Here is a 26,810-nt window from a genome sequence, read left to right on the forward strand (position 1 = left end):
TGAGAAGACTCTTCTAAATAGTTAACACTCTCCTTTTGTTCTTATTGGCTCCTAGGGATGTCTGTTGTTGTGAGAGAAGGAGCTCCTCTCAGCCCAACAGCAAAAAAAGGGGAGAGGGGGCGTGGCTGTGACTAACATGAAGGAACCCTGCACTTCTGAATTTGCCACTACACTACTGCTCTTAACACACATGATGTAGACCAGGCCTGTTAAATTCACAAACTCCAGCCTATATAATCAATCAAACATTTTATTTTACATTAATAAAAACGGAATAGTTTAATCTGGAAGAATTGGTTGGTGGTACCTAGTCTATGCTTCCTAAAATTGTTCTCCTTTGTTTTTTACCATTTCCAGAGCAACAGTGCTCCAGAGCGTTTCAGTATTCTGGACTGGAGTTGAAAGTCAAGTTCTTGTATCTTCTAGTCCTCCATTTGTTTCAGTAAGTTTTAATGTGATATTTTGACCACCTAGTTTTATAAACATTTAATAATAATAATTTGCATTTCATTTAAACTGTACTTAGGAAACTTTCTGTTTCACTTCAACGACTCCCAGATCATGCATATATATTAAACCTTCTTTTGCTGAAAGCGATAGAAAAAACACATCTGTAACCTCTAGCACAGGGGTGGTTAACTGTTTTCACCCAAAGACCACATTGACAAGTCAGCCATGCCTCTGAGGGCCATATGCCAGCAATGGGTGTGGCCAGCGTATGCGTACACACTACACATACAGACTAAGCACGTATGCCATTGTGCCATATGCACATTCATATAGCACACACACTTGCCAGTGGTACTTCACGTTGAGATTGGAGATGCAAGGTTCCTTTGGCTGCCCTTTTGAGATCCCCTTTCTCAAGGATAGCAGTTTCTCAGCCTAACCTTCCTTGTAGGCTTTGCTATGAAGATAAAAATGCACTCTCTGGAGGAAGGGTAGAATACAAATATGAAAATGAGCCAGGTAGAATACAGCAGGCAGTGACTCCTGAAATCGTGGCAATGCTTTTCCTCTGGTCACCATGACTAAGAAATTATTGGCGCTGGTCCCAGATACTGATTACACCACACTGGCTGTTTTCAATGGGGTATGCACTCCAAATCTGGTTTTAGCGTCGGAGAAAGTGATTGTGTGAACCTGGCATAAAAGATAGCTCAGTATCTTCCTGCAAGATCCCAGGATTTTTGGTGGGAAAGTTGAGAAGGGAATTCCTTTTCCTAAATCATTTTTTCTATAACTAATGTGTTTTCTGTGTCTTTCCCAGATTTCACCCGGTTTCTTACAGAGCACTAGTCCTTCTGCAACAGTAAGTGTTTGGCTGCAGTCTCCTGGCAGGTGTACAATCACAAATCCTGGCTTGCTTCCATGTAACGTGCGGAATATTCTTTTAAAGTGTGCTGTAATTTGGCAGAGGCTGAGAACCTCTCTAATGGAAGTGACTTGAGGATTGCATATCAGATACATGTAAGGAAGCATAGCTGTATTTATGCATTCTAGATGGTGTGTGTGTGTCTTAAATAAATTAAGGTTGCAGTCCCTATATCCACTTAACTGGCAGTAGACCCATGGAACTCTTAAGGCATGCTTCTGAGAAGGTATGCATATGAGAGTCCACTTATTTATGATGCACTTTTGAACAGGAGAACATAGTCTTATTTTAGAAGTGGAATTAATTGTTTCTAAACTTCAAGCTAAGTTTATAGCTGACAGGGTTTTTTTGCGGGGTGGCTACTTTTCATTGCAGATCTCTACAGAAGAAGGGTGCGGCACCCAGAAATTCTGTTTCAGTAGCCCCGCTGGCTGCAATCCACGTGACCCTACCTGTTACTTCATGTCATCTGCGGCATTAGGGAGCAATGCTTTCAAATTTGAAATGAGTGGACTTTCAGATGGATATGTAGCCATCGGCTTTTCTGATGACACAATTATGGTGAGATACTGAAAAGATTTATTTTTATTAAAAACACTTGGGACCTAACTGCATGGGTTATTTTAATTGCACAGCTTGCAGCCAAGTCATAAGATTTTAGAAACGTAGTTTGAGTGCAGCCTACCCCAGATTTCCATGGGGACTGCAGCGTGTGATGAGGAAAGGTTTAACCCTTTCTTCCCCAGTAACACTCGTGACCAAAAAGCACCCTCTTCCTGCTGCAGTTAGTGATTGGGGAAGTTGGAAGTTCTCACTGACACCACTGGAGATTTTTTTAAAGTTTATTTATTTATTTAGTATTATTACTTATATTTATACCCTGCCTTTCTTTTCTCACAGAAGTGAAGGTGGCATACATGTGGTTCCCAGTCAATCTCCCATCCAGGCACTGACCAAGCCCAGACCAGCTCAATTTCAACACGATGGTGGTCTCATGTGCCTTCAGATCCTAATTGCAGCACAGGGACAGATTCCTGTCAGGAAAGCAGCTGGGGAGGGAAGAGCTAAACCTCCCCTCCCCACATGCTGTGGTCCTGATGGAAATTAGGGTCCTCATGCCCTAGGATGATGATGATTTATTTTAATTCCTTAATGTGACTGCAAGGCACACAATTAATGCAGTGTGCAGTTAAGCTCTCACCTTTCCATTTACCCAGCAATGCCCAAGACGGATGACAACCAGTGTCATAAAAGCAATAGAGTACACAAAAAATAAAAGACAGAAGCAGTAAGCAAAACTTGGGTGATCTTATTGAAAGCATAATCCAGCTGAATCTCACTTGGGGAAAAAGTAGTTTACACATGGAGACAAACTGGGTGGTATTCTACTAACTTGTCCCATCAGGCCAAAGATTCCTGCTAGCACAATGGGACTTCGCCTTCTCTCCTCCCCCTTGCTTACACCCTGCACACTTCCTAAAACTTTTCTGGATTTAGGGGACATGAAGGGGGAGGGGAAGGGGGAAAGTCTCATTACGTGAGCAGTAACCATTGCGCTTTCCGGAACCTGACTTAGCACTACATTGGGTGCAACCCAATGCCATCAGAGAAGGGACAAGGCAGATCTCCCAGGGCAAGGCGTTCCAGAGTCTGGATGCCACTAAATGGAAGGCCACTTTCTCTGGTGTTTCCAACAACATTTCTCATGATGGTGAGATAATGGAGAACATCCCCAATGCTCTGAGTAGACAGGCAGTCCTTCAGATATCCTAGTACTACTCTGTTTGGGGTTTTTAAGCTAATAACAAGCACTTTGAATTGGGCTTGGAAACAGCCCGGAAGCCAATGCAGATGATATAACATTGAGGTGCCATGATAAGTAACCTCAGGCAAAGCTCTAGGTTCAGCCTTTGCACAGACATTTCCAAGCATTCTTCATAGGCAAGGCCCATGTAGGATGCACCACAGTATTCCAGATATTATGCAACTAAGGCACCAAGACGAATACAACACACACATATGTGGGCACACACACCAGTCTTCCCTCTCCACCCACATACAGGGGAGGGGATGTGTGTGTGTGTGGTATTACGTTTAGATGACAGCATTTCTATAATCTATTCTAAACCATCCTCCAATGAAGCCACGAAGGCAAGCATGGTGAAGGTCCCATTGATTTACAGGTAATAATAGACGTTTTAAACTGTCAGTTTCAATGGAATTCCACTCATATTCACATTGCATTGATTTTGCACCCAAAACTACAAGATTATAGTTTTTCCAGAAGTTTGAGATACTTTATTTTTTAAAAAATCCCAAACATTAAACCATTTTTTAAAAGGAGGGAAGAAAAACTAAACGTATTGTAGTAAAATAATAATATGCCACTGCACTACAGCAGTTCCTATGATTATGAAAGCAAATCTTATAAGAGGAATTGTGGGCCCAAGAGCAAGCATGAATCCTAGAATCATAGAACAGAAGAGTTGGAAGGGGCCTACAAGGCCATCAAGTCCAACCAGGAATCCAAATCAAAGCATTCCCGACAGATGGCTGTCCAGCTGCCTCTTGAATGCCTCCAGTGTCGAAGAGCCCACTACCTCTCTAGGTAATTGGTTCCATTGTCGTATGGCTCTAACAGTTAGGAAGTTTTTCCTGATGCTCAGTCGAAATCTGGCTTCCTGCAACTTGAGCACATTATTCCATGTCCTGGACTCCGGGATGATCGAGAAGAGATCCCGACCCTCCTCTGTGTGACAACCTTTCATGTACTTGAAGAGTGCTATCATATCTGAAAACATGGTTTTTTAGGCAGGCATTCGAGACCTCTGTCTAATTTAGTTTAAATTTTTGTATGATGGGGGTAGGTTTGCATTGAGTATACTTATTGTTGTTTTGTATTATATGTTATATTTTACTCTATGTTAGATTTTAGTCTATGTACGCCGCCTAGAGTGGCCGTTAATTCAGCCAGATAGGCGGCCTAGAAATAAAATTTTATTATTATTATTATTATTATTATTATTATTATTATTATTATTATCTCCCCTCAGTTCTCTTCTCCAGGCTAAACATGTCCAGTTCTTTCAGTCTCTCCACTCTTTCCAGTCCCCTGATCATCCTTGTTGCCCTCCTCTGAACCTGTTCCAGTTGTCTGCATCCTTCTTGAAGTGCGGAGACCAGAACTGGAGGCAGTACTCAAGATGAGGCCTAACCAGTGCTGAATAGAGGGGAACTAACACTTCACGCAATTTGGAAACTATACTTCTGTTAATGCAGCCTAATATAGCATTTGCCTTTTTTGCAGCCACCATCACACTGTTGGCTCATATTCAGCTTGCATGAATATAGGAAGCTGCCTTATACCAAGTCAGGCCATTGCATCTAGCTCAGTATTGTTTACATTGACTGGCTGTGGCTTTCGAGGGTTTCAGTCCAAGGATGTCTTCAGTGTTTGTCCTATTCAAAGTAGACTAGGCACCAGATTTTTCAATGGTCCACATATTCTCCATCTTTGCAGAGTGATCCTATTTGCTCCCAACTCCAATGGCTTTCCCCGATACCACATTTTCCCCCTTGAATATTTCCTCAAATATATTGTTCTTTTATTGCTTTTATGCACAGCACAGAAATACAGCTCTCTCTCTCTCTCTCTCCCCCCCCACTTGAATAATCCAAGCTCCATGTGGAAGAATCAAGCCAAGACTATAATAGCCTATAATAGAGGAGGAGGACATTAAGCCACTCTTTTTAAAATATTGATAATTCCTCTAAAATATCGATATTAATGCTGATGTTTTTAGGAGGAGAAAATCAGACAAGTAAAAGCAATGGATAACAGACAAAGAATGAACTCAGGATCGATATGGAGTGCTTCTGAAGCGGCCCTGACCAACTGATCCTATCCCTAAAGTAGACCCATTTAAATTAATAGGCATGACCAACTTAGGTCCATTAATTTCAGTGGAAATTTTAATTCAAGTGAAACTTAGTTGGCTCCAATCCCACAACTCTGCCTTCATCTTACCCTTCTCCAACAGGCATCCAGCATTGTGTGAGGGCCTGTTTCTTTCTTTTGAGATATGCCTTCTGAACTTAAACCAGGAACATCTGGATGTAATGCACTAGTTTACAATGGCTAAGAATGAAGTGTGGCAGATTTCCCCTGGGCCAGTAATAGAACAATCAACCATAACATGCACTTATTCTAAATTATAACAGACTGTTTATATTTTCCCAGGGAAATGATGATGTCTATATCTGTGGTAAGAATGCGACAGATCACATAGAGGTTCAACATGCCGTCTCAACTGGACGTAGTACTCCCAGCCCTAGACCTCTGGTACTAAAACTGTCTTTCGCTTCTACCATTGCTTAAAGTATGATAGGTGTTATACAGAGCTTAATTCAGAGGTGGGGAACCTGTGGCCCAACAGACATTATTGGACTACAACTCCCATGAGTCCCAGCCAATGGTTAGGGACAATGGGAATTATTGTTCAACAACATCTGGAGAGCCACTGGCTTAAGTGTTCTGGTTGCTGCTCAGGAGGGCTCACGTTAGATGAGATGGGAGGGGAGGAGAGCCTCTTCTACCTGGGTTGGGGTGGTGGGTTTTTCAAAAAGGAATGGACAAGAATCTAAGATTTCATGTGTCTTTTCTGAAAAAAAATGTGGATTTTCAGGATTGGCATAAAATTATCCCCATGTATCACTTTATAATATGGGGAATGCCTTTTTTTAATCATGACCTGGTGAAAAAGCAAGAGATACTTTAATAGCATCACATCCTTTATTTGGTTTTTATCAGTAATTTATTAATTACTACCATATTTATATTTATACATTTCTTTATAATGATCACTATCAAAATATCAGTGAAAAATGGCTGTTGGGTTTTTTTTAGGGTAATTTGGACGTTCTAGTGACATCCTTCAACAATGGAATCATCAAATGTTCTTTCATTTCAAGAAATGCCATATCAACTCAGTCAAGAGGCGTTGACAGTTTGTACTACATATTTCTGGCTTTTGGGCCATCATCTGCTGGTGAGTTCCATGTAGAAACTGGAAAGGGAGGCAGCATTTACAAGAGCAACTGCATACCAAATTCTGGAGCTGAAACCTAAGGAGTAACTGAAAAGCCTAACTGTAACAAACATCTTTACCTGGAATAGCACAGAGGCTTTTTATTGCTCCAATATCATCTGCATACATTGAGAATGCCAGGCAGCCAAACATGTTGCAAGATGCAAAAAGCCCTTAGAGTCTCACCTTGTTCATAAAGTTACTATTTTTAACACCATTCCTGCTTTCAGATTGTGAGGGCTGTTGCTCGTATAGCAAAAACCAGCACCGCATATGCAAAAAAAGAGGGATGTATCAGCAAGCTTGCGGGTGGGAGGAAATGCTAAGTTTCGTGGAAGAACAAAAAATCTTTTAGATTTAGCCATTAGGAGGGTGGAGAACCCCCTCCTCAAACAGCCTGCTAGGACTGAGCATGCTCAGTGGCATGGAATGCTGATCATTTGTTTATGGAGAGGGATGGCAACCTGCGTGTGGGAGAGAGGGACTGTAATGACTGGAATCCTGAACAGGGAGCACTCTATACTTCACTCTATACTTTGTTACAGGTCTCACTTGTGGCTTATGAATGGTCATCTGAAGTAAGACTAGAAATTGAGGGACATTGCAGTTTTCCCCTCAAGCATCCTGGCATTTGTAGCTCTACGACTACAGTTCCCATGATTCTTTTGGGGAAGTCATGTGCTTAAAATGTACGGTGGTGACCTCAAATGTGTAGTGTTTCAAGTGTCCTATCATCATCATCTATTTGCTTACCCTGCACAAACAAATCTACCAACCTTCTAAACCAGGGGTTGCCAGCGTTTAGGCCCGCCATGGGCACACCTGGATTTTTGTTGTGGGTCTCCTCCCTCCCTCAGATCAGCCTCCCCATGGGAGACAGAAAGTGTACACACATCGACTTTGTTTTTGGAAGGGATCTGGGTAAAAGTAAAATCCAGAAGAATTTATCTGAGCCTTGAAAAAGTATGTAAGAGCTGAAAAAGGATGTGAGAAAGAGCATCGCTCTTCCAACATCATCCTTCAGGTCTATATACTTTTCAAGGAACAAAAATGCAGAGCTTTTTTTGCAACAGTACCACTGGTAATGAGTGCTGACATCTTTTTTTTTTGGCTGCCCGTGGCATTTTGTGCTGGCATGGCACTCATAGCACTTTTTTCAAGGTATGAGAACTGGCACCTCATTCTTTTACCAAAAAAAAGCACTACAAAAAAGTAACCACCCTCATGACCAAGGAGGTAAGGGGGGCCTCAGAGGTTTCATAGGTGCCACAAGAAGCCCCCAAAGGTGCCACATTAGTGACTCCTGTGATAATGCCTTCCTCCTCCTCCTTTTCAAATTGTCTAACTTTTCAGAGCTTGTAAACTCCAGATAGTCCAAAAATGGATACACCAGAGGGGAGGGGTGTGTATGCATGCCAGGACCTTCCTCTACACCGTCCATGCTCTAAATATAACTTCAAGAAATGGATTGGAGATTTTGGAAAATAGTGCATGTGTTAGCGAGGGAAATGGTAGTACTTGCAACTTGGGGCTGAGTTATCCATATTCCATTCCTATCAACAAGATGTTATTGTTTTATATTATTAGTATTATCTGCCTTGGAAGGCTTCATAATAAATTTTGAAGTTCGGAAGACCTAATCCTTCTTCACATGCCTTTTCAGAACTTTCTTGCTTGCTTGAGATCTCTTGCCTCTACTACAGAATTGTTCAATTAGAGATTTGTCAATTTTTAAACACCTTTTAATAGCTTTGTTCAAGAAGGAAGTTTGTTTTCTAGCAAGAGGCCCTGTGATAACTATTCATTTTTCCTCTTTAAAATACATATTTGAAGGGCGGATATGGAAGCATCCAAGGAGACCCTTTATCACTGATCAGAAAGTGAACATTTCAAGCTTTGAAGCACTAGGTGGCACCAGTTCTACACCCTTAATAATTAAAGCTCATGGTGAGTAACTGTCTTGAGAGTGGATTCTCACAGTTGCTTCTTTCCAGTCTAGCTTTTGCAGTACCTCTTGTGTGAGGGAGGCTCCTGATGGGTCTTGGTCTTGTGAGTGAATTCCACACTTGTTTAAGTGAGCACAAATTAGTGGGAAGGGAATGTTTGGGTTGACTCTAAATTACATTGATCTACTTTTCGATACCTTGAAGGCACTGAAGGATTTGGTGTCTTTGTTACAATTCCTATTTTATGGTGGACCTGAAGGAAAAGGTTTCAGTGTTATATAGCAGGGATGGCTTTGTGGGATTGATGTCATGTAAGCTTTCTTGGCTGAACATCAGATTCTTACAAGAACAATAATTGTATCAAGTACAATATTATTATTATTATTATTATTACTATACTAGTTAGTTCTTTGTTACACAAACATCTCCAAGCTACTTTCAACATATTTAAAATATAAATACAATATAATAACACATTCATACAAAAACACATGGAATTCCTAAAAATATACAAGACAAGCCCAACTCCAACCCCATACCAGCCACAGGAAGCTTTGGCAGCACACTTAACAGCAGCACAACTCCATACAAACCAGTTTGTTCCTGGTTACTTGCTCTCTGGCCTAAGCCCTGCTGATTAGCTTTAGTCTTGCCTCCAGCTCCCACAATGCACTGCCCCAGGTTGACACTGCACTAACACTGCATGGTCCTTCCTCTTGCTTACCTGCCAGCCAAGCCCTGCCATTCATCTATGCCTGGGACTACAGGTGCTGCACAGCCTTCCCTTATTCCCCCACTTCCTCAGGCACCAACCGCTCTGCAGGCTTCAGTTTCAAACGAGAGCTGTTGAGCCCAGGCTGCTAGTTCTGTGACGCAGTGTTCTCATTAAAAATACAACCATTTAAGCTATCAACAAATGAAAAAGGAAATTACTGATTTGCTTATGAGTTTTTAAGCACAGTGGAATACCGGTATCTTGCCTGAGTAAACAGGCTTGTTGTTGCTAAGGATCAAGCTTCTTGCCGAGTGATTTAAGAGCGCCGAGTGATTTAAGAGCCACTTTAATTGTTATAACCATGGGTGTGCATGCCCTATGCTGCATGTAAAAAAAATAAAAATGTCTGTTTACCAGAGAAATGGTGCATCTTCCAGAAGAGCTTCTCTTGCCAAACATACATTTATTCCTGTGAGTAGATATACAGGTATACCTATGTGTCTGAAGTAACATCCCAAGACATGTTAAACCGGGCATGTTTGTTTGAAAGAGCATTTATTTATTTAAAGTCCTTTCAACTCCTCTTCAGCTGAAGAAGGCTTGCAGAGCAGTTTACAACAATCAAATAATAAGATGGGCCCTGCCCTCAGGGCTTAAAACCTAAAAGACACAACACAAAAGGAAAAGCAATTGGGAGGGGAAAAAAACAAACTTTGGTACTAGTTCTTGAACGCTTTATGAATACTTTGTAACTTTCTAGAAGGGACGAGTGACGCAAGTTCCTTGCAGCTGTTCCTTTACTGGCTGATGGATGGGGGCCAAGCTGGTAGTCTTCTTGCCATGATGTTCTTCCTGGTAGAATTTATTTGGAGTTTTTAACAAGTTGATTGTTCTTTGTCTCTCATGCCTATTGTTTGCTCTCTCTTTTCTGTAAGGAGCTCTCATGTTGATCGCTTGGATGACCACAGGCAGTGTGGGAATGATATTTGCCAGGTACTTGAAGAAATCCATCAAAAAAACCATTTGGGGTAAAGATATTTGGTTTCAGGTATGCATGTTAATAGGTCCATGACTGGACAGAGAGGGATGTTATAGTGGCACTAGTGAACAAGATATTAGTGTAGTTTCAGTTGGTGAAACTGTATTCAAGCTTTGGAATTGCCCAGAGCATAAATTGGTTGTTTACCAGTTCCTGTTAATGGAAATGTGTGCAAACCTCCCATTTTTTTTCTGAGTAAAAGTATATTAAGTGCAACAACAGCAACAAAAACCAAACTACCCTCATTTGTTTCCAAACGGAAAGTTCATCATCATCATCATCATCATCATCATCATCATTATTATTATCATTATCATTATCATAATTATCGGTGAACCTACATTTCAACTGGGGATCTCCAGCTCATATTCTTCTATTTTTTTTAAAAAAAATTCATTTATAGTCTATCTTTGCTCTATGAGGAACATGGTTCGCTTCCCCCCACCTCCATTTTATCCTCACAAGAACATTGTGAGGCAGTTTAAGCTGAAAGAGAGTGACCAGCCCAAGGTCAGTGAGCTACATGGCTGGGAGTGGATTAGAACCTAAGTCTCCTGAGTCCTAGTCTAACGCTAACCACTACACCATAGTGGCATTCTTAGACACTAAGCTGCAACATGTCTCACTTTGGTAAGTTGAGTGTCTTCCAAATGTTATAATAATATATTATATAAAAATTATATGAACAAATAATGTCTCTGTATCATGCCTATGCTATTGCTACTGGTCTAACCTTACATCTCATTGCACAATAATACACCTACTCAGAAGTAATTTGCACTGAGTTCACTGGGACTTACTCCCAAATATGTTTGCATTGTAGGGGTGGGGAACCTCTGTCCTGCAAGCCCATTTTGCCCAAGCCATGCCCACCTTCCCTATACCTGGCTTCATATAAGGTGTCAGGTATGGGGCAGGTAAAGACCTGGCTCAGCAAAAAGGGTTTGCAGGCATCACTGATTGGCTGATTGGCAGCACCTGCAAAGCCCCAGCTGATTGGCAGGTCTGGTGGAGGGCTTTGAAAGGTGCTTTGTGGGTTGTGCATCTGCCCGCACGATTTGATTTCAAACCATGCAGACAAGAAAGGGTCACCTGATTTCATTGTGACATCAGGTGATTGATAAGTGGGTGGCCCCGTCCAACTGTCACATTTTGCCTGCAGAGGGTGGAGGAGATAACAATCTGGCCTGCTGGTCAGATCCAGTTCCTCACCTTTGTTGTATATAATTGCACCTTTGGTAGCAGTGCCACGTATGACAAAACATCACACTCTAGTATTCATCCTGTGCTGAATGTAGCATGGGGGGGGGAAACAAAATTTCCCTCCTTCTTTAGTGTGTGTGTGGGTTTGTTTGTTTGTTTGGGGAGTGTTAACAAAAGAAGCAGAATGTGGACCAGTCAGCCTTTTCAATATTATTTCTTTTGTACACTCATTATAGCTGTTTTTGCTTATTGGAGTAAATCAGTCTGTAAGTCTCTCCTACCTTTACTCAGACGTTTGAATTTTACACATTTCTGCCGGCAGGTGGTGAAAGTGAGTTGGTTATATTAAAGGAGGAATCGTTCTCAAGGCTGTTGAGAGACTACATGCTGTCATGCCAATTGAAACATAAAGCAGACCAGGCAGACACACACACCCCAAGAATGGTGTTTTATTGCGGGTGTACTTTGCAACGTGTTATATTCTGCAATATGTTGCAATAATGATGCATGAGGGATGGATTTCCTCCGCTTTATTAGTTGTTTTGCGATGCTTCCCCAACACTTCCACTTTTTTGTTGTCCAGAGAGGTTACAGTGCAACAAAAGCAGGACAAAAACAAACAAACAAAAACCCCACAAACAGAACATTTGTGACATGAAAAGTAATAGGATTTCAGCAGAAAGTTACAGGATATACATTGATTGGAAATGCAGCAGTATCACCTCCCCAAAACTCTTGCAGGCAATATTGAAAAAGGGATCATGTATGACCACCCCGATAGCATCATGAGCACAAATCATCATGAATGCACAATAACAATGACTTCTGGAGGAGCCTCAGGAGCAACAGCACATGACAGAATTTAGAGGCATTTATTCCTATCAAGAACATGTTAAAAATAAAAACTGCTTTGTAATATCCATTCTATATAATGGTAGTAGACGAGCGAAATACAAACAATCCTTCACTTTTATGTTGTTTATAATCTAATTTCAGCATTTCTATTTTCTTCTAGATCCACTTTTTGATGATGTTGCTAACTGTAGTGGCAACAGCAATTGCTTTCATATTAATCTTTGTTGCAGCAAATGGATGGAGTTCTGTAAGTTAGCTTTTCTTGATTTCTGCGCCTTCAAAGTCCCTGCTGAGCAACTTATTTTAATGGAGGGTTATTTTGAAGAAGAGATGGAGGAGCAGGGACCAAAGTGCTACCCCATTCCAGAGCAGATTGCAAGCATCCTGTAGCCACAGACAACACCACATGCAACATGCAACTAGGGGTAGGCAAATACAGTAGAACCTCACTATAATGCTGATTCAGATATACCGCGGGTATGACAATGTTCCTGAGTACAATGCTGTACACAGTACTGCAGTTTGTTATAACACAGAACACCTATAACACGGGTGCATCCATTGTCTCCCAACCCCTGCATTATAATGAGGTTCTACTGTAAGTCCATTTCAGTTTCTCTCAGTTTCCAATTTTTCCAGTCTTAAGTTCAGTTCTTTCCATTTCCATATTGGTTCGCTTTAAAAAAATTAATTTGTATGAAAGTTCATCAACATTTTAGTGAGTATTTCTCATCTGCACACTTTTGTATGAAATTTTGCCTAATGCACCCATTTTTGCAAAGCAATTTTTCCTACTGGAATACACTTTTGTATGTTTTCACTAATCTATGCATTTATATCTATGCACATTTTACCCTAGTATATGATTTTTGTATACATTACTTGGCTGGAGAACTGCATTGCAAAATTCGGAGAAGTGCAAATTTAAAGATGGTTGCGTTTCGGTTCTTCTACTGTTTCAGAAAGTGCAAATTTGGTAAATTTGCCTTTAAATGCAAACAATCAAATTTCTACCTCATCCCTGTATGCAATATGCCTCTGAGTTGGCAACAGGGACCAAGATGGTGGAGTTGCTGTTTTCCCCCAGCACAGTTCTGTGCATGTTTACTCAGATGTAAACACGCATCTGAATTTGCTCAGTGGGACTTAATCCCTAGTAAGTGTGTGTTTTATGACTGCAACCTAAATCACTTTAAATGACATATATATATATTAGATGTAATGACTAGATAGCAGGCCCTCCAGTTCTGCATTTAATACCATTCAGTCCAGTGTTGTTGTTTCTAAAAAGCTGTTGAAATATCCTATATTGGACAATTTATATGTTTTTAAAGAATAAGAAATATGATTACTCTGTCAAAAAGTGTTTCTATATCACTATTTTATTCCCAGATTCTCCCCTCCCCCACAAAAAAGTGGTTTGTTTTGTCTGTAATTAGGTATGGGCTAATTCACAGCTTTCATTGTTTCTTGCACGTATTGATTGGTATTCCATCCTTGGTCATTGCAAGATTGCAGGATATTTGTTAAAGGAAACTGTCTAAAAAATGTCCTGGAAGTGGGGGTATGCTATCACATGCGGCTCCTTCCTGAGTGATTGCACAGAGAAATAGATGACTTATCCGCACACATGTATGAGGGCAGCCACCTTTTTGCCGTTACAGTCTCTCTTGCTGTCTCCAAGGCCCCATACAGGGACACTGTATGGAGAAAAAGATGTCTGTCCGCGAGAAGATGCAGCCTTTCTAATGAAATAGCTTCTGTAGTATTGGCAAAGCATAAATGTAAGTAGCATCCTTTTCTCTCCCACAGAGTGCAGGGGCTCATTCCATTATTGGATGTATCATCATGGCCCTCTCTTTCCTTCAACCAGCGATAGCTTTTTTCCGACCATCTCTTCAAAATAACCGGTTGGTACATCAAAGGATTTTAACATAACAGATCTATACATTTCCTGCATTGCTGTGCAAGTATCATTAACAAGCTCAGAAATATTTTTTTTGAATTGCAGAAGCAAGTTATGCTAAATGGCAAGAAGTCCTTAAAAAGCTGCTTTGAGCTGCACTGTCATAGGGTTTGTTGGTTATCAGCATATCAGCACAGTTGCAGTTGGGTCCCAACAGATGATCCATACCAATTTCTTCAGATGCTGACTGAAAAGATATGCTCTATAGATAATTATGAGTTGTATGTCACACTCACCAGGAATGCTCAGAGCAGTATCTAATACACGTGTATACTTAGGAATGTGAGAGGAAGAACCCCTTCCGATGGCTGCTTCCATTCAGATTTATCTCCACAAGCAGCAGCTCTGCCCACAAATCTTAGCTAGCTCTAATAAACCAGCTGAAGTTGGTGCTTCCCAGAATCCTGCCATTTTTCCTAATGGGTGGAGTCTTGTGTCTGACATTACACTATGCTTTGGAGGATCTCCCAGAATTTAATCCTGCCTATTCTTCTGGAAGCCCATATGTACCTGCCCGGGATTTAAGATCATCTGCCTCTGGTCTCCTCTGCGTGCCTGGAATGAAAGATGTTAGACTGGCAGGCATGCGAGAGAGAGCCTTTTCAGCTATGGCCCCCAAGCTCTGAAATACTCTACCCCAACAAGTCCGCTCTGCTCCCTCCCTGATGGTTTTCTGGAGACTTTTGAAAACCTTCCTGTTCCGGAGAGCCTTTGGGAGGGACTGATGGGAGATCCTGAGACTGTTTTTACGCTTTTTATTTTAACTTTTAACCTTTTTAATCCTTTTAGTACCTCTCCCATACATGTATGTGTGTGTGTGTTTATGTATATCTATGTGTGTATATATATATATATAGTATTTTATGTATTTTAATTTAATGTTTTTGTGTTCTTTATTGTGTACAATTTTGTTATGTATGTGTGCGATTTTATTGTAAGTGAATGCCCTATTATGAGGTAGAAGGGCGGGATAGAAATATTTTAAATAAACAAATAAATAAAGCCCAGATCCTTAGGTGGAGGGAGACTGTGTGGATTCTCAAAACTCCCACTACAGGACAAGGGAAGAGCACAGTCAGCCTCTTTCTCACTGTGTGAGAACTGAGCCCAACACTGTCCTATGCTTGACCTGTGGCTTGGGACACAGCAGGGTGCATGTGGACTCAGTCCAACAGTCTCTTGATTATGTTATGTTTTTCGCTGTGAACAGGCACATTGCATTGGAAACTTAAGGTGACCAGGATACAAAAACCAGCTGTTACTCATTCTGATATATTTCAGCTTCATTAATAGCCTCCATCTCCAAATCAACACATCTGTGTGTCTGAGGTGTCCAATTATTTGATTTATAAATAATGTGATGACAAAGTATTAAAAATATACTTTTTAATTTAAGGATTAGAGATTAACAATGCAATCCTATCAAGGTCTACTCATAAGCAAGTCCCATTGAGTTCAGATGGGCTGCAGCCCCATACCCACAAATAAGTGTGTATAGGATTTTAGCCTGAAAACAACTGCAAGAGTCTCATAACTTCCATAGTTACCCGGATTAATAAATCTATTGTTTTATGTTCTGATATTAATTACATTCAGTTCAATTCAAAACAGTAGTTCTTCAGATGTGTGGGTGTCTGGTTTTTGTTTGTTTGTGTTAGTCACAAGGATTGATAGAATCACAGAATAGTAGAGTTGGAAGGGGCCTATCCCTGCACAATGCAGGAATCCAGATCAAAGCATTCCCGACAGATGACTGATAAAAGAGCTCTCAGGAAAAAGCCAGTCCTTACTAGGACTTAGCCCTGGAACCTCTTTTCAGTGCCTCAATGCAGGAATCTAAATCAAAGCATTCCCAATAGATGGCTGTCCAGCTGCCTCTTGAATGCCTCCAATGTCAGACAGCCCACTACCTCTCTAGGTAATTGGTTCCATTGCCGTATGGCTCTAACAGTTAGGAAGTTTTTCCTGATGTTCAGTCAAAATCTGACTTCCTGCAACTTGAGCCCATTATTCCGTGTCTTGCACTCTGGCACGCTCAAAAAGAGATCCTGGCCCTCCTCTGTGTGACAACCTTTCATGTACTTGAAGAGTGCTATCATATCTACCCTCAGTCTTCTCGAGGCTAAACATGCCCAGTTCTTTCAGTCTGTACTCATAGGGCTTTGTTTCCAGTCCCCTGACCATCCTTTTTGCCCTCCTCTGAACCTGTTCCAGTTTGTCTGCATCCTTCTTGAAGTGCAGAAGCCAGAACTGGACCCAGTACTCAAGATGAGGCCTAACCAGTGCTGAATAGAGGGGAACTAATACGTCACGTGATTTGGAAACTATACTTCTGTTAATGCAGCCTAATATAGCATTTGCCTTTTTTGCAGCCACATCACACTGTTGGCTCATATTCAGCTTGTGATCAACGACAATTCCAAGATCCTTCTCACATGTTGTATTGCTGAGCCAAGTATCCTCCATCTTATAACTGCATTTGGTTTCTTTTTCCTAAGTGTAGAACTTTGCATTTATCCCTGTTGAATTTCATTCTGTTGTTTTCAGCCCAGTGCTCCAGCCTATCAAGATCCCTTTGAATTTTGTTTCTGTCTTCCAAAGTGTTAGCTGTGCCCCCCAATTTTGTGTCATCTGCAAATTTGATAAGCATGCTTTGTACCTCCTCATCCAAGTCGCTAATAAAAATGTTGAAGAGTACTGGGCCCAGGACTGAGCCCTGTGGTACCCCACTCGTTACTTCCGCCCAGTTTGCGAAGGAACCATTGATAAGCACGCTTTGAATATGATTCTGGAGCCAACTGTGGATCCACCCGATAGTTGTTCCATTCAGCCCACATTTAGCTAGCTTGCTAATCAGAATATCATGGGGCACTTTGTCAAAAGCTTTGCTGAAGTTGAGATATATTATGTCCACAGCGTTCCCACAGTCTACAAGGGAGGTTACCCAATCAAATAATGAGATAAGATTAGTTTGGCAGGATTTGTTCTTCATAAATCCATGTTGACTCCTAGTAATCACTGCATTGTTTTCAAGGTGCTTACAGATTGACTGCTTTATAATCTGCTCCAGAGTTTTTCCAGGGACTGATGTTAGGCTGACTGGTGCGTAGTTCTCTGGTTCCTCCTGTTCGCCCTTTTTGAAGATAGGGACAACATTAGCTCTCCTCCAGTCATCTGGCACTTCACCGGTCCTCCATGATTTCGCAAAGATAATAGACAGCGGTTTTGAGAGTTCTTCAGCCAGTTCCTTCAATACTCTAGGATGCAGTTTATCGGGCCCTGCTGATCTGAACTCATTCAAAGTGATTAGGTATTCCTTGACCATTTATCTATCAATCTCAAACTCCAATCCTGCCCCTTCTACTTCATTTTTCCCAGGAGGGTCATAGACCCTTTTTTGGGAGAAGACTGAGCCAAAGTAGGAATTGAGCACTTCTGCCTTTTCTTTGTCATCTGTTATCATTTTGCCATCCTCATTGAGTACCTGTGCTACCATGTATACATACATGTGTTGGGACGGGGTCTCTCTCTCTCTCTCTCTCTCTCTCACTCACTCACACACACACACACACACACACACACACACACCCTACTCCAGCTAAGCTGTCACATGTTGACATGCCAGGGCTGCTATAAAAGACGGGCTTACTCAATGGACAATATCCAATATGGTGTGTGAGTGTGTGTTTCTGCCTCTCAACCAAAAAAAGATCATTCATTGTAACAAATTGTATTTGGAAAAGATAATGCTTTCCTTAGGTGCACTGTCTTTAGCACTTACAGAAAACAAATCTTGATTCACTCATTTGGAGTAGGAAGCAAATACATCAGTGTACATAAGAAGAGGTCTGTTGAAGCAGAGTAAAGGCCCATTAATCCAGCATGCTGTTTCACATAGAGGCCAACCAGATACCGTTATAAGAAGCCCACAAGCAGGGATATGAAGGTGTCGCCATGCTCCAGCCATTGCTCCCCAGAAACCAAGATTCAGTGGCATGTTGCCTGTAAACCTAAAGATTCCATAGGTGAACAGCAGTGTCGCTGGTATGTCATTTTCCCCAGTGGCAGCCATAGGTGTGCTCGATGAGTTTTCCGTCTTCTGTTTAATGGAACAGAACCTTACTGCCTCTTCAAAGTCTGCTGCATCATGAGGAGAGTGCCATGCAAAGTGTAGTGACAATGCCCTGCCCCTGCAACTACCTGATGTTTACTCCTCGGAGAACAAAGATATCTAACAGTATTTTGCATTACACCAACAGGAGGTTTATATTTAATTGGTTTCACATGCTGAATGCATTCGTCATCAAAGTTTTGGCAGGTAAGTAGATGGATGTTTCTGTTCTAACTTAGAAGTGCAATGCTCGATTCCCACTGGGCAAGGCAGTGTAGAAATTTGCATGGCTGTGATGATGCGGCAGAGAATGGGATACTATCTATAACAACAAAATCAGACAGGTAGCTTGCAGTGGAATGTTAACGCCCTGTTCCTGAGCACACATACTGAGAAACTCTAGTAGATAGATACTTGGAACAGAACAGCAGCTAATATACATAAGGGAAACTCAGTGTAACTTGGCCTCTAGGCACATGTGTTCAGAATCAGGCTGCAAGGATCTAAGTTTTTGTTTTGAACAAGGAAGGTTCAAGCTTTGCATTGCCCAGAGTTACCTAAGTACACGTGGGCCATTTCTATTGCAAGGACTCTAGGTAATGCTTGCAAAGATCAGACAGGACATATCCATACTGCAGACATGCACAGAGGTCTAACTGTAATTTTCTTTTCTCTCTGGGAATCCTGGGAATTCTGTAGATTGGGCAGGAATCTCTGGCAGAAAATACTCACTACCCTTCAAACTATGAGAAGGCCTGACAGTTCAAGTGGTATAAAACCAATGTACATGTATAGTGTAGAAATTCAAGGAGTCAGGATTTCAGGGCTAGTTTATGAACTCAGTAGACGTGATAGTCAACCTTTTCCTGCATCATTTTATCCTGCAGCTGGGGTATTGAATGTTTTGAATTTTCTGCCTAATTTTTTTTTTTTTAAAACAGCTTTAGGGTGTTTCCAACAAACTATTTTTCTACATGCAAGATATGTATTAGTGGGTGCTTCCAGATGGGTGGTTGCTGTGGGATCAGTGATTCGCATTCATGCAGCATTTTGGCAGTGTCCAAAGTGTTGGACACTGATGTTGTTGGCATCAGTTAGCCACCCCTTAATCCCCCTCCCCAATTCAATTCAGATTTTCCCTTTGTGGGGAACATCTGATGTTAAAAAAACAAAACCCCAACACCCTATTGCTAATGACTCAACAACTTGTTTGCAGTAGTAAGCTCCCATATGGAAGCACCTTTTGTGTGTTTGTGTGTGTGTTTGTGTATAGTACCATGAAAAATGTCACCTTCTCACCATGGCTTGTCTCCTCCTTTAGTCACTGCCATATTTCTGGGACTGCAGCTGCTGAGCAACACTTCTAGCCAGTGGATGGTTAAAACAATGGGAGGCTTTGTGGGCTGGGAGGTATTAACAGCCATCATGCTGGACATAATTCTATGGTTGAAAAAGAAAGGTAAAGCTTGATTCTGATCTATGTGTAAAAAAGCTTTTCTGTCTGTTCTTCCTAACAAAGCACAAAAGTCAAGTAGGAATTCATAACATTCCTATTTTTTTTGTATTTTACAGAAATATATGAAGATTCACAAGCCAAGGTAATCTTTTTGTTCTTGCAGTCATTATCAATTTTGTTGCTTTGTCAAATCCCTACCTGAATGCAAGATCTACACCAAAAGTTCAATTCTTGAAAATGTTAGTAGTTAAGTATGTTAATGGAATTTCCGTTCTTTTCTTTTTAAGGGTTCTCCCAGATGTCCGTTTTATTGTGTGTTCATTATGATTTGTGCTCAAGATGATACTGGGGCAGTTATAAATGATCCTGCTTCCAATAATGTTTTGGGGCCATCACACAACTTCATTTCCAATCAGTGCACATCCCATAACTTCTTGCTGAAATACTGTAACTTTTCATATAAAAAAAAGTTCTGAGTTATTTTTTTTATTCTTTCGTTGTGCTATAGCACAAGAGTGCCCCTCTGGATGGCAGTGATGTGGTAATGTAGGGGAAGCATCACAACTAGAAATGTGGAATGATGTCTGAACAGTCCAGTATAAATCCACTACTAAGGCACTATTATTGCATCAATGACATGTTGCAGGATACACCCACAAAATAACACCGGTCTAGAGGGGCCCCAAAAAAGCAAAGCCACATCAGAAGGAGGAATCTAGAGATGGAAAGGGAGACTTAACCCTTTCTCCACTCCAATTCTCTCACGCGCTCACACCACCAGATTTCCTCCCTGCTGAGTTTCAAGTATATGTTTGTGTGGGTTCTTAGGGCATAGTATCTGGAGCATTTTCTCCCAGATGAAAGGTTGCAGGTTCTTCAAACACATTGTTGCTTTCTTCTCCCTCTCGTGGTCAAACTATACAATGATGTGCAGGGCTTTTAATAAACACCAGAGCTTGGAAAAGTTACTTTTTTGAACTACAACTCCCATCAGCTCAATCCAGTGGCCATGCTGGCTGGGGCTGATGGGAGTTGTAGTTCAAAAAAGTAACTTTTCCAAGCTCTGCACTAGCTTCAGAAGAGGGATTTTTCTCAGGATTGCAGCAGGGTTAAGTTCTCCCTCCCCAGTCCACTGTAGTCTTGCTTTGATCCTGATAATTATCAGCTCCCCCAGCTGATGTTAAATGCATGTTTGCAAACAGCACCTCCCAGATGCTTACACACACCTAGGATTTGGGGGATGAAGAAGCAATGGCTGTCCCCTGTCATCTCAGAAAGTGAAGTCTAGCTTGTACTTGGGAGGGACATATTCAGACTGCCATCAGTACACGCTCAAAATTAATGAACTTAAGTTAGTCATGTCTATTAACTTCAGTGGGTCTACTAACTTTGAGTACATTCCCCAAATGTAGTTACTAGCTTTTCAGTTTTTATGGACACTGATGAGCTGTTCAGAAGGAATGTCATTAACAGACAGAATGACTGATAAACAAGTCTTGAACTTTATTATGGAACAAAAATAGCTAAGGAAAACAAAATTTTCACAAATATATTTTTTTGTTTGCGTTCTAGGTGAAAAGCGAAATATTACTGCTGCTTATGTATCTGTGTGGCAACCTGGCATTTTTAATAGTTCTGCTTGTAGGTATTGGAAGATCTTAATTCCTGTTTGGTAGAAGAGTGAAAAATTGCTTCTGCTCTTCTGCTTCCCCAAAAGACTTTTTAAAAATATTTTTTCCATGCAATTTCTGTTTGGGTATCCTCACTACTTGTTGAAAGGCATCAACAGAGTGCAGCACTGAATGTTGTCTGATAATGATTCTAAGGAAAACTTATTTACAAGTGGATCCAAAGATGTCAGATCCAAGTGCATGAGCGGGTTCACTCACCTTTACTCCTGACCATGGTACATATGTGGTGTAACTGATCAACATGTGCATATTTATAGTAAGGCTTTCTTCTTCTTCTAAGTCATGGCAGGGGAAATGGATTCCCTCCTTTTGTTATGCTATCTTAGTCATCAGTTTTATTATTATTTTATATTTAAGGTTAGACTGCACCATTTTACTCTCAAATAGACTTTAGGTATTAGTACTCTCTGTAACTTACCCAATGCAAACACAATTAAGTTGCTCTTTCTACCTAACTGAAGGTGCACACCTTCAAGCATTTCTTTGGCAGTAAACCCCACTGGTTGGTTTGAAATTTAATTACTACTTACTAGAATTGCAATGCATGTGTGTTCAGCTGTGTGCAGATAAACACAGATCTCTTGCCTATGCAGACTGCTCTATTGATTTCAGTGGAAGAATGTGATCGGTGTGCACATTCCTTGGCATGAATGGCTCAGGTCCCTCCATGCCAATGAATGGGAACTTTTGAGGGTGTAGAAACTCATTCTGTGCTATGTAGCTCTTGCATCAATGAACAATTGCTGAATCATGGCGCATATTCTATTATGACAGTCCCCAAATTTATCCCATTATATTCTGCCATTATGCTTTCCCCATGATTTTGCTGTCCTTACATTGCTGATATAATCCAGCAACTATTGCCAACACCTTGGCTCATCCCAGGTTCAAAATGTTGTCAAGTTTTATAGATCAGTACCTGTGTTCTTAAATCAATAGCAAAAGAAGGATGTTTTATATGCTAATCATATGTTAACTGCAGAAGCACTGACTACAGTACAGTGGGAACACATTACCCTTATGCTACTCTTGTGGGCCTCTCTGTAGCATCATCTTGGCTGATGTGGAAAGTGAGTTTACCAACAGATGAAAGTGGATGGCATCCAAAACCAGAAAAAAGAAAAAAGGGGGAACCCCAAGATGCTAGAAAAATATATTTTATTCAATAGCCCAACGCGTTTCAGCCACTATATACAGCCTTCATCAGGGGAATAGCTGGTGTATAATATCTTTCTGTGCACAAAGATAGCAATTCTGTGCACAGAAAGATATTATACACCAGCTAGTCTCCTGATGAAGGCCTGTATATAGTGGCTGAAACGCTTTGAGCTATTGAATAAAATATATTTTTCTAGCATCTTGGGGTTCCCCCCTTTTTTCTTCTTTTTTTGTGTGGAAAGTGAGTTTGCCAACTATTGAAGTAAAAAATTTTTTTCGTCCAGAGCCCACAGGAAACACTCTGTTCATCTGTCATGTACAGAGTTAATTGTATGTTTATTAAAGAGACTCCTGCCCCCAAGCAATACCATCCACAGACAATGTCAGGTCACAACACACAATATAGATGAAAAGAATGGCACAATTGGAAAACCAGAAATAAATTCTATATAGAGCACATCACTCAAACAAGTACGCCAAGCTACAGACTCCTTATCAAGTCCTATGCAATCTATATTGTTTTGTTCACCGCCCAGAGAGCTACTCGCTATGGGCGGTTTAAAAATGAAACAAACAAACAAATAAATAAATAAATAATATGGTCAAAGAATTAAACATGAGAAACACGCATGGTCAAGGAATGAAGCATTTAAGGAACATACTTTCACTGTCCCAGCATGCATCTAGACCCAAATACATGGGATACAGTCCTTACACTGGAATGGCTACTGCTTCTCTGTTGCAGACTGAGCAGCAAGTAGAACTTGAAAGCCATTGGGCTCTGCAGTCTAAATGCAATACTGGCATTTAGATTTCCAGTCTAAATACCTGGCTGCCTGCCACCTACTTGTACCTCTTTCTCTGTTCTTCATTGTCCTCCTCAGTGCTTGCTCATGCCAGCCAGCCAGCCAGCTCAGCAGGGATGGCCTCTTCATTGCTCCCACCTGCCTGCATTGCTGTTGCTTGCTGACCATCTGCAATCCTCAAGTGACCAAAAGGAATTTTGTGATCTGCATATACAAGACAGGTCCCGCTATTCATTGTCCCCAGCCTGTCACTGCAGCATACAACTATTTTTAAAAAAAATCTTTTACATGTGGAAAATCAGCTCCTCCCTCTTCCCACCTAGCAACAATGGCCAGACTGAGGGGGGGGGGACTCCACCTTTTTCTGATTGGTTGGCAGCCCTAATGGAAACAGGCCATTCAGCTACATAGGCCTTGGTCTGATTCAGCAAGCTAATTCTTGTGGTGGTGGTGGTGGTTATTCAGATTTATTAACATAAAACAAAATAATGAAACAACAACTACCCCCATACAGCCACAGACAGTTTTGGCAGCACATTAATACAAACAGCATCATCTTAGCACATCATTCAAAACAAAACACTGATGTTGATTTTATATTTAACTTTTTGACTATTCTTGTTCCTGTACTGATTTTTAAATATCTTTTGTAATGTTCAGATTTTATATGATTAAAAATATAATTCTTTTTGTATCCGTTGAAATAATAAAGTATTGTTGATACACAAGCACTATCCTGTCTTGTGAGTGATTGCAGTACTTATGTTACCTTAACTGCCCAGTCTCAATTTCAGCTCAGAGGGACATGTTAGCTGTTCAGGATTTGGTGGCAACCCAAGACATTTTGCTGCTTGATGCAAAGGACATGAAGGTGCCCTTTCCCATTACACAAACAGAATCTGGTTTGGCAGTTGAATCTTCCATCAGTACTGGCAAAAGGATAGCACCTTCCACCACACTCGATAACAACAGACGAGTTTAGGGAGTACAGGACTGACTAGCTTAAGGGTGCTGGGGCATTGGTAGGAGCTAGTGCTGTTACCTGAATCCATTGCCTCACTATTACCTAATGGTAGGGCCAGCCCAGTCAAGCTTGTGAGACAAGTGGTACAACTGGAGCTCTTCCCCTTGATCTTGCCAAGTTGCTATGGAGGCGAGAGGGGAAAATAACTGGAACCTTCAACCCCTCTTCAACCTCAGTCAAAGCAGATAGTGCTTGACTTGATGGACCAGGGATCTGATGATATAAGGCAACTTCATATGCTAATCTTTAGAGAAACATAGCACATCCATGATGAGATGAGGGCAAGAACAAACTCCATTGTTAAATAGGATTAACATTCTTAGCCAGTGTATTACTTTTCTTTATTGAGAGGACAGAATATCCCTTGCATATTTTGCCTTCCATCTATTAAAAAACCAAAATGATAATAATTACAAGTATTGATCAATGTTTGTACCTATCATCTTTGTCTCAAGTACGTTTGCATAGCTTGATGAAACATCACATCCTTCAAGCTGAGGAAACAGCAAACAGCTAGTAATTGTTAGCTTTCATCTGTTAAACACAGATGATTAGCAATCATTTGTAATCCACTAGCAGATGGAGCTCTTCTCTTAAAGCATCTACATTTTGCACATCTAGTTGTGTGAGATCTGATCAACAATATGAGCATAGAAGAACAAACAATAGATTTATTATGTGCTAGTTCCTGCAGCTACAAAAAATGCTCACAGGATTATTATTTCTCCTGCTATTGTCTGTGCTAAACCTTTTTCTGCTACTGAGTTGCTAATATATTTAACTGCCAGTCTCCTATTTACTTGTTATCTCTTTCATTTCCCTGGATGTATTGGGATTGCTGATGCTTGGAATACAAAAATCAAGACTATTAAGTGGATGAGAGTTGCAACTGCAATGAGGTTAGCGGGCAAGTCCTCTAGGTGATGTCCAATGGTGGGTGAGTGGCAGAGCTTGGAAAAGTTACTTTTTTGAACTACAACTCCCATCAGCCCAATCCAGCGGCCATGCTGGCTGAGGCTGATGGGAGTTGTAGTTCAAAAAAGTAACTTTTCCAAGCTAGTGGACTTCCCCTTCTTCTCTACCCTATGTGGCTCCAAATCTGTCTCAGTGGTTCCCCCAACCCTCTGAAGTAATTTGGGGCCACACTGGGGCTTCAGCAGGGTTCCTGCTGTGCAAATGGAACAGACTTCAAGCAGATGGGCTCAGTTGGATATGAGCTTCTATTAATATCCTCAGCAGCTTTACACAAGAGCAGGTGTGAAGGACCTTTGACCTTCCAGATGTTGCTGCATTACAATTCTCATCATCCCTGGCCATTGCCCATGCTTTCTAGGGCTGGTGGAAACTGTGGTTCAGCAATATCTGAAGAGCCAAAGGTTTCCTACTCCTGTGCTAGAGTAACCATTACTAGGTATGAATTTGAGGCACATGTCAAATGCCTCTTGACTGCCTTGGAATCATTATAGAGCCACCTTATTGAGCTACTTTAAAGGATAAGTTTCCTCTCTCCAGATCATCCCAGCATTAAAATGTGAGACCCACGCAAGCTCTGTCAAGAGGTTGCCTGAACCAGCTGTTAGAACATTCCAGAGAAATTGCTCACTGGCTACTGCAACTCTCCAATGAATATACAAATGGATGAACAGCCAGGTGATCATCTGGTAGCTCTTCATGCCGTGTCTTGACTGACTGAGAATAATTGTCCAACGTAAGCTGTATAAAATAGTTTGCCGTTTCCTTGAACTAGCTTACTATTGTTGGTTTTAAACCCCTTATCTCATTGAGTGTGCTGACTGTTTTGGAGGTTTAAGAATGTTTTAAATGTTGCAGAATCAAACCTTATAAAAAGCCACATGGATAACCACAGCAGAGGAGATTATGTTCAGGAGAGAAATTTGGTTCAGATCTAATTCACAATTCCCAAAGCAAAGTGCAACCTGAAACTCAGCCTGTCATTCAAAATTCACACGTCTCTGAATTTTGTGGCACAGTTCCCCAACCAAAAAATGTGTACATAAATACATATATGAGGGAGAGTGTGTATGTATTCCTGAAAATAACAACACAATGCATTATATTAGGTATAACTGCTTGTAAAAGGTGTATATTAGGCAAAATTGTAGTAAAAATGCATATTAGGAGAAATGTAGACTAAAATTCTGATGAATTTTCATGAGGATTTTAAAAAAATTCAAACTGATGTGGATACTTGGTGCACTGTGCTTAAGGATGTAATCCAAACAAACCCCCTTTGTACTGGGCTGGGGTGTTGAATTGGGTCTCTGCCTGCGGAACGATGCCAGCATTGCTGCTGACATGGAGCTCTGCATTCTGTCTGCTGAATTTGCAGATGAGCGGGAGGAAGTGTCAATGCCAGG

At 41.0% G+C, this 26,810-nt stretch overlaps 1 protein-coding gene across 2 annotated transcripts in view; it reads left to right on the forward strand.

The window, feature by feature from the left end:
• LOC133387926 (putative ferric-chelate reductase 1) overlaps window positions 1–22,618 on the forward strand; it is a 39,446-nt gene extending 16,828 nt beyond the window's left edge. The window contains exons 5-17 of one of the 2 annotated variants that reach the window (XM_061633786.1): window positions 358–442; window positions 1,271–1,312; window positions 1,751–1,936; window positions 5,616–5,717; window positions 6,282–6,423; window positions 8,296–8,409; window positions 10,059–10,171; window positions 12,381–12,467; window positions 14,033–14,130; window positions 18,446–18,504; window positions 19,619–19,756; window positions 19,870–19,895; window positions 21,326–22,618. In XM_061633786.1, coding sequence (XP_061489770.1) covers window positions 358–442; window positions 1,271–1,312; window positions 1,751–1,936; window positions 5,616–5,717; window positions 6,282–6,423; window positions 8,296–8,409; window positions 10,059–10,171; window positions 12,381–12,467; window positions 14,033–14,130; window positions 18,446–18,504; window positions 19,619–19,756; window positions 19,870–19,895; window positions 21,326–21,415 — 1,282 coding nt within the window. In that variant the 3' untranslated portion in view covers window positions 21,416–22,618. Of the gene's footprint in view, window positions 1–357; window positions 443–1,270; window positions 1,313–1,750; window positions 1,937–5,615; window positions 5,718–6,281; window positions 6,424–8,295; window positions 8,410–10,058; window positions 10,172–12,380; window positions 12,468–14,032; window positions 14,131–14,231; window positions 15,489–18,445; window positions 18,505–19,618; window positions 19,757–19,869; window positions 19,896–21,325 lie in introns of those variants that run through there. The other variant, XM_061633787.1, reaches the window with a different exon arrangement.
• The last annotated feature ends 4,192 nt before the right edge of the window (window positions 22,619–26,810 follow it).

Source organism: Rhineura floridana, chromosome 6 (genome assembly GCF_030035675.1).
Source record: "Rhineura floridana isolate rRhiFlo1 chromosome 6, rRhiFlo1.hap2, whole genome shotgun sequence".
Taxonomy (NCBI): domain Eukaryota; kingdom Metazoa; phylum Chordata; class Lepidosauria; order Squamata; family Rhineuridae; genus Rhineura; species Rhineura floridana.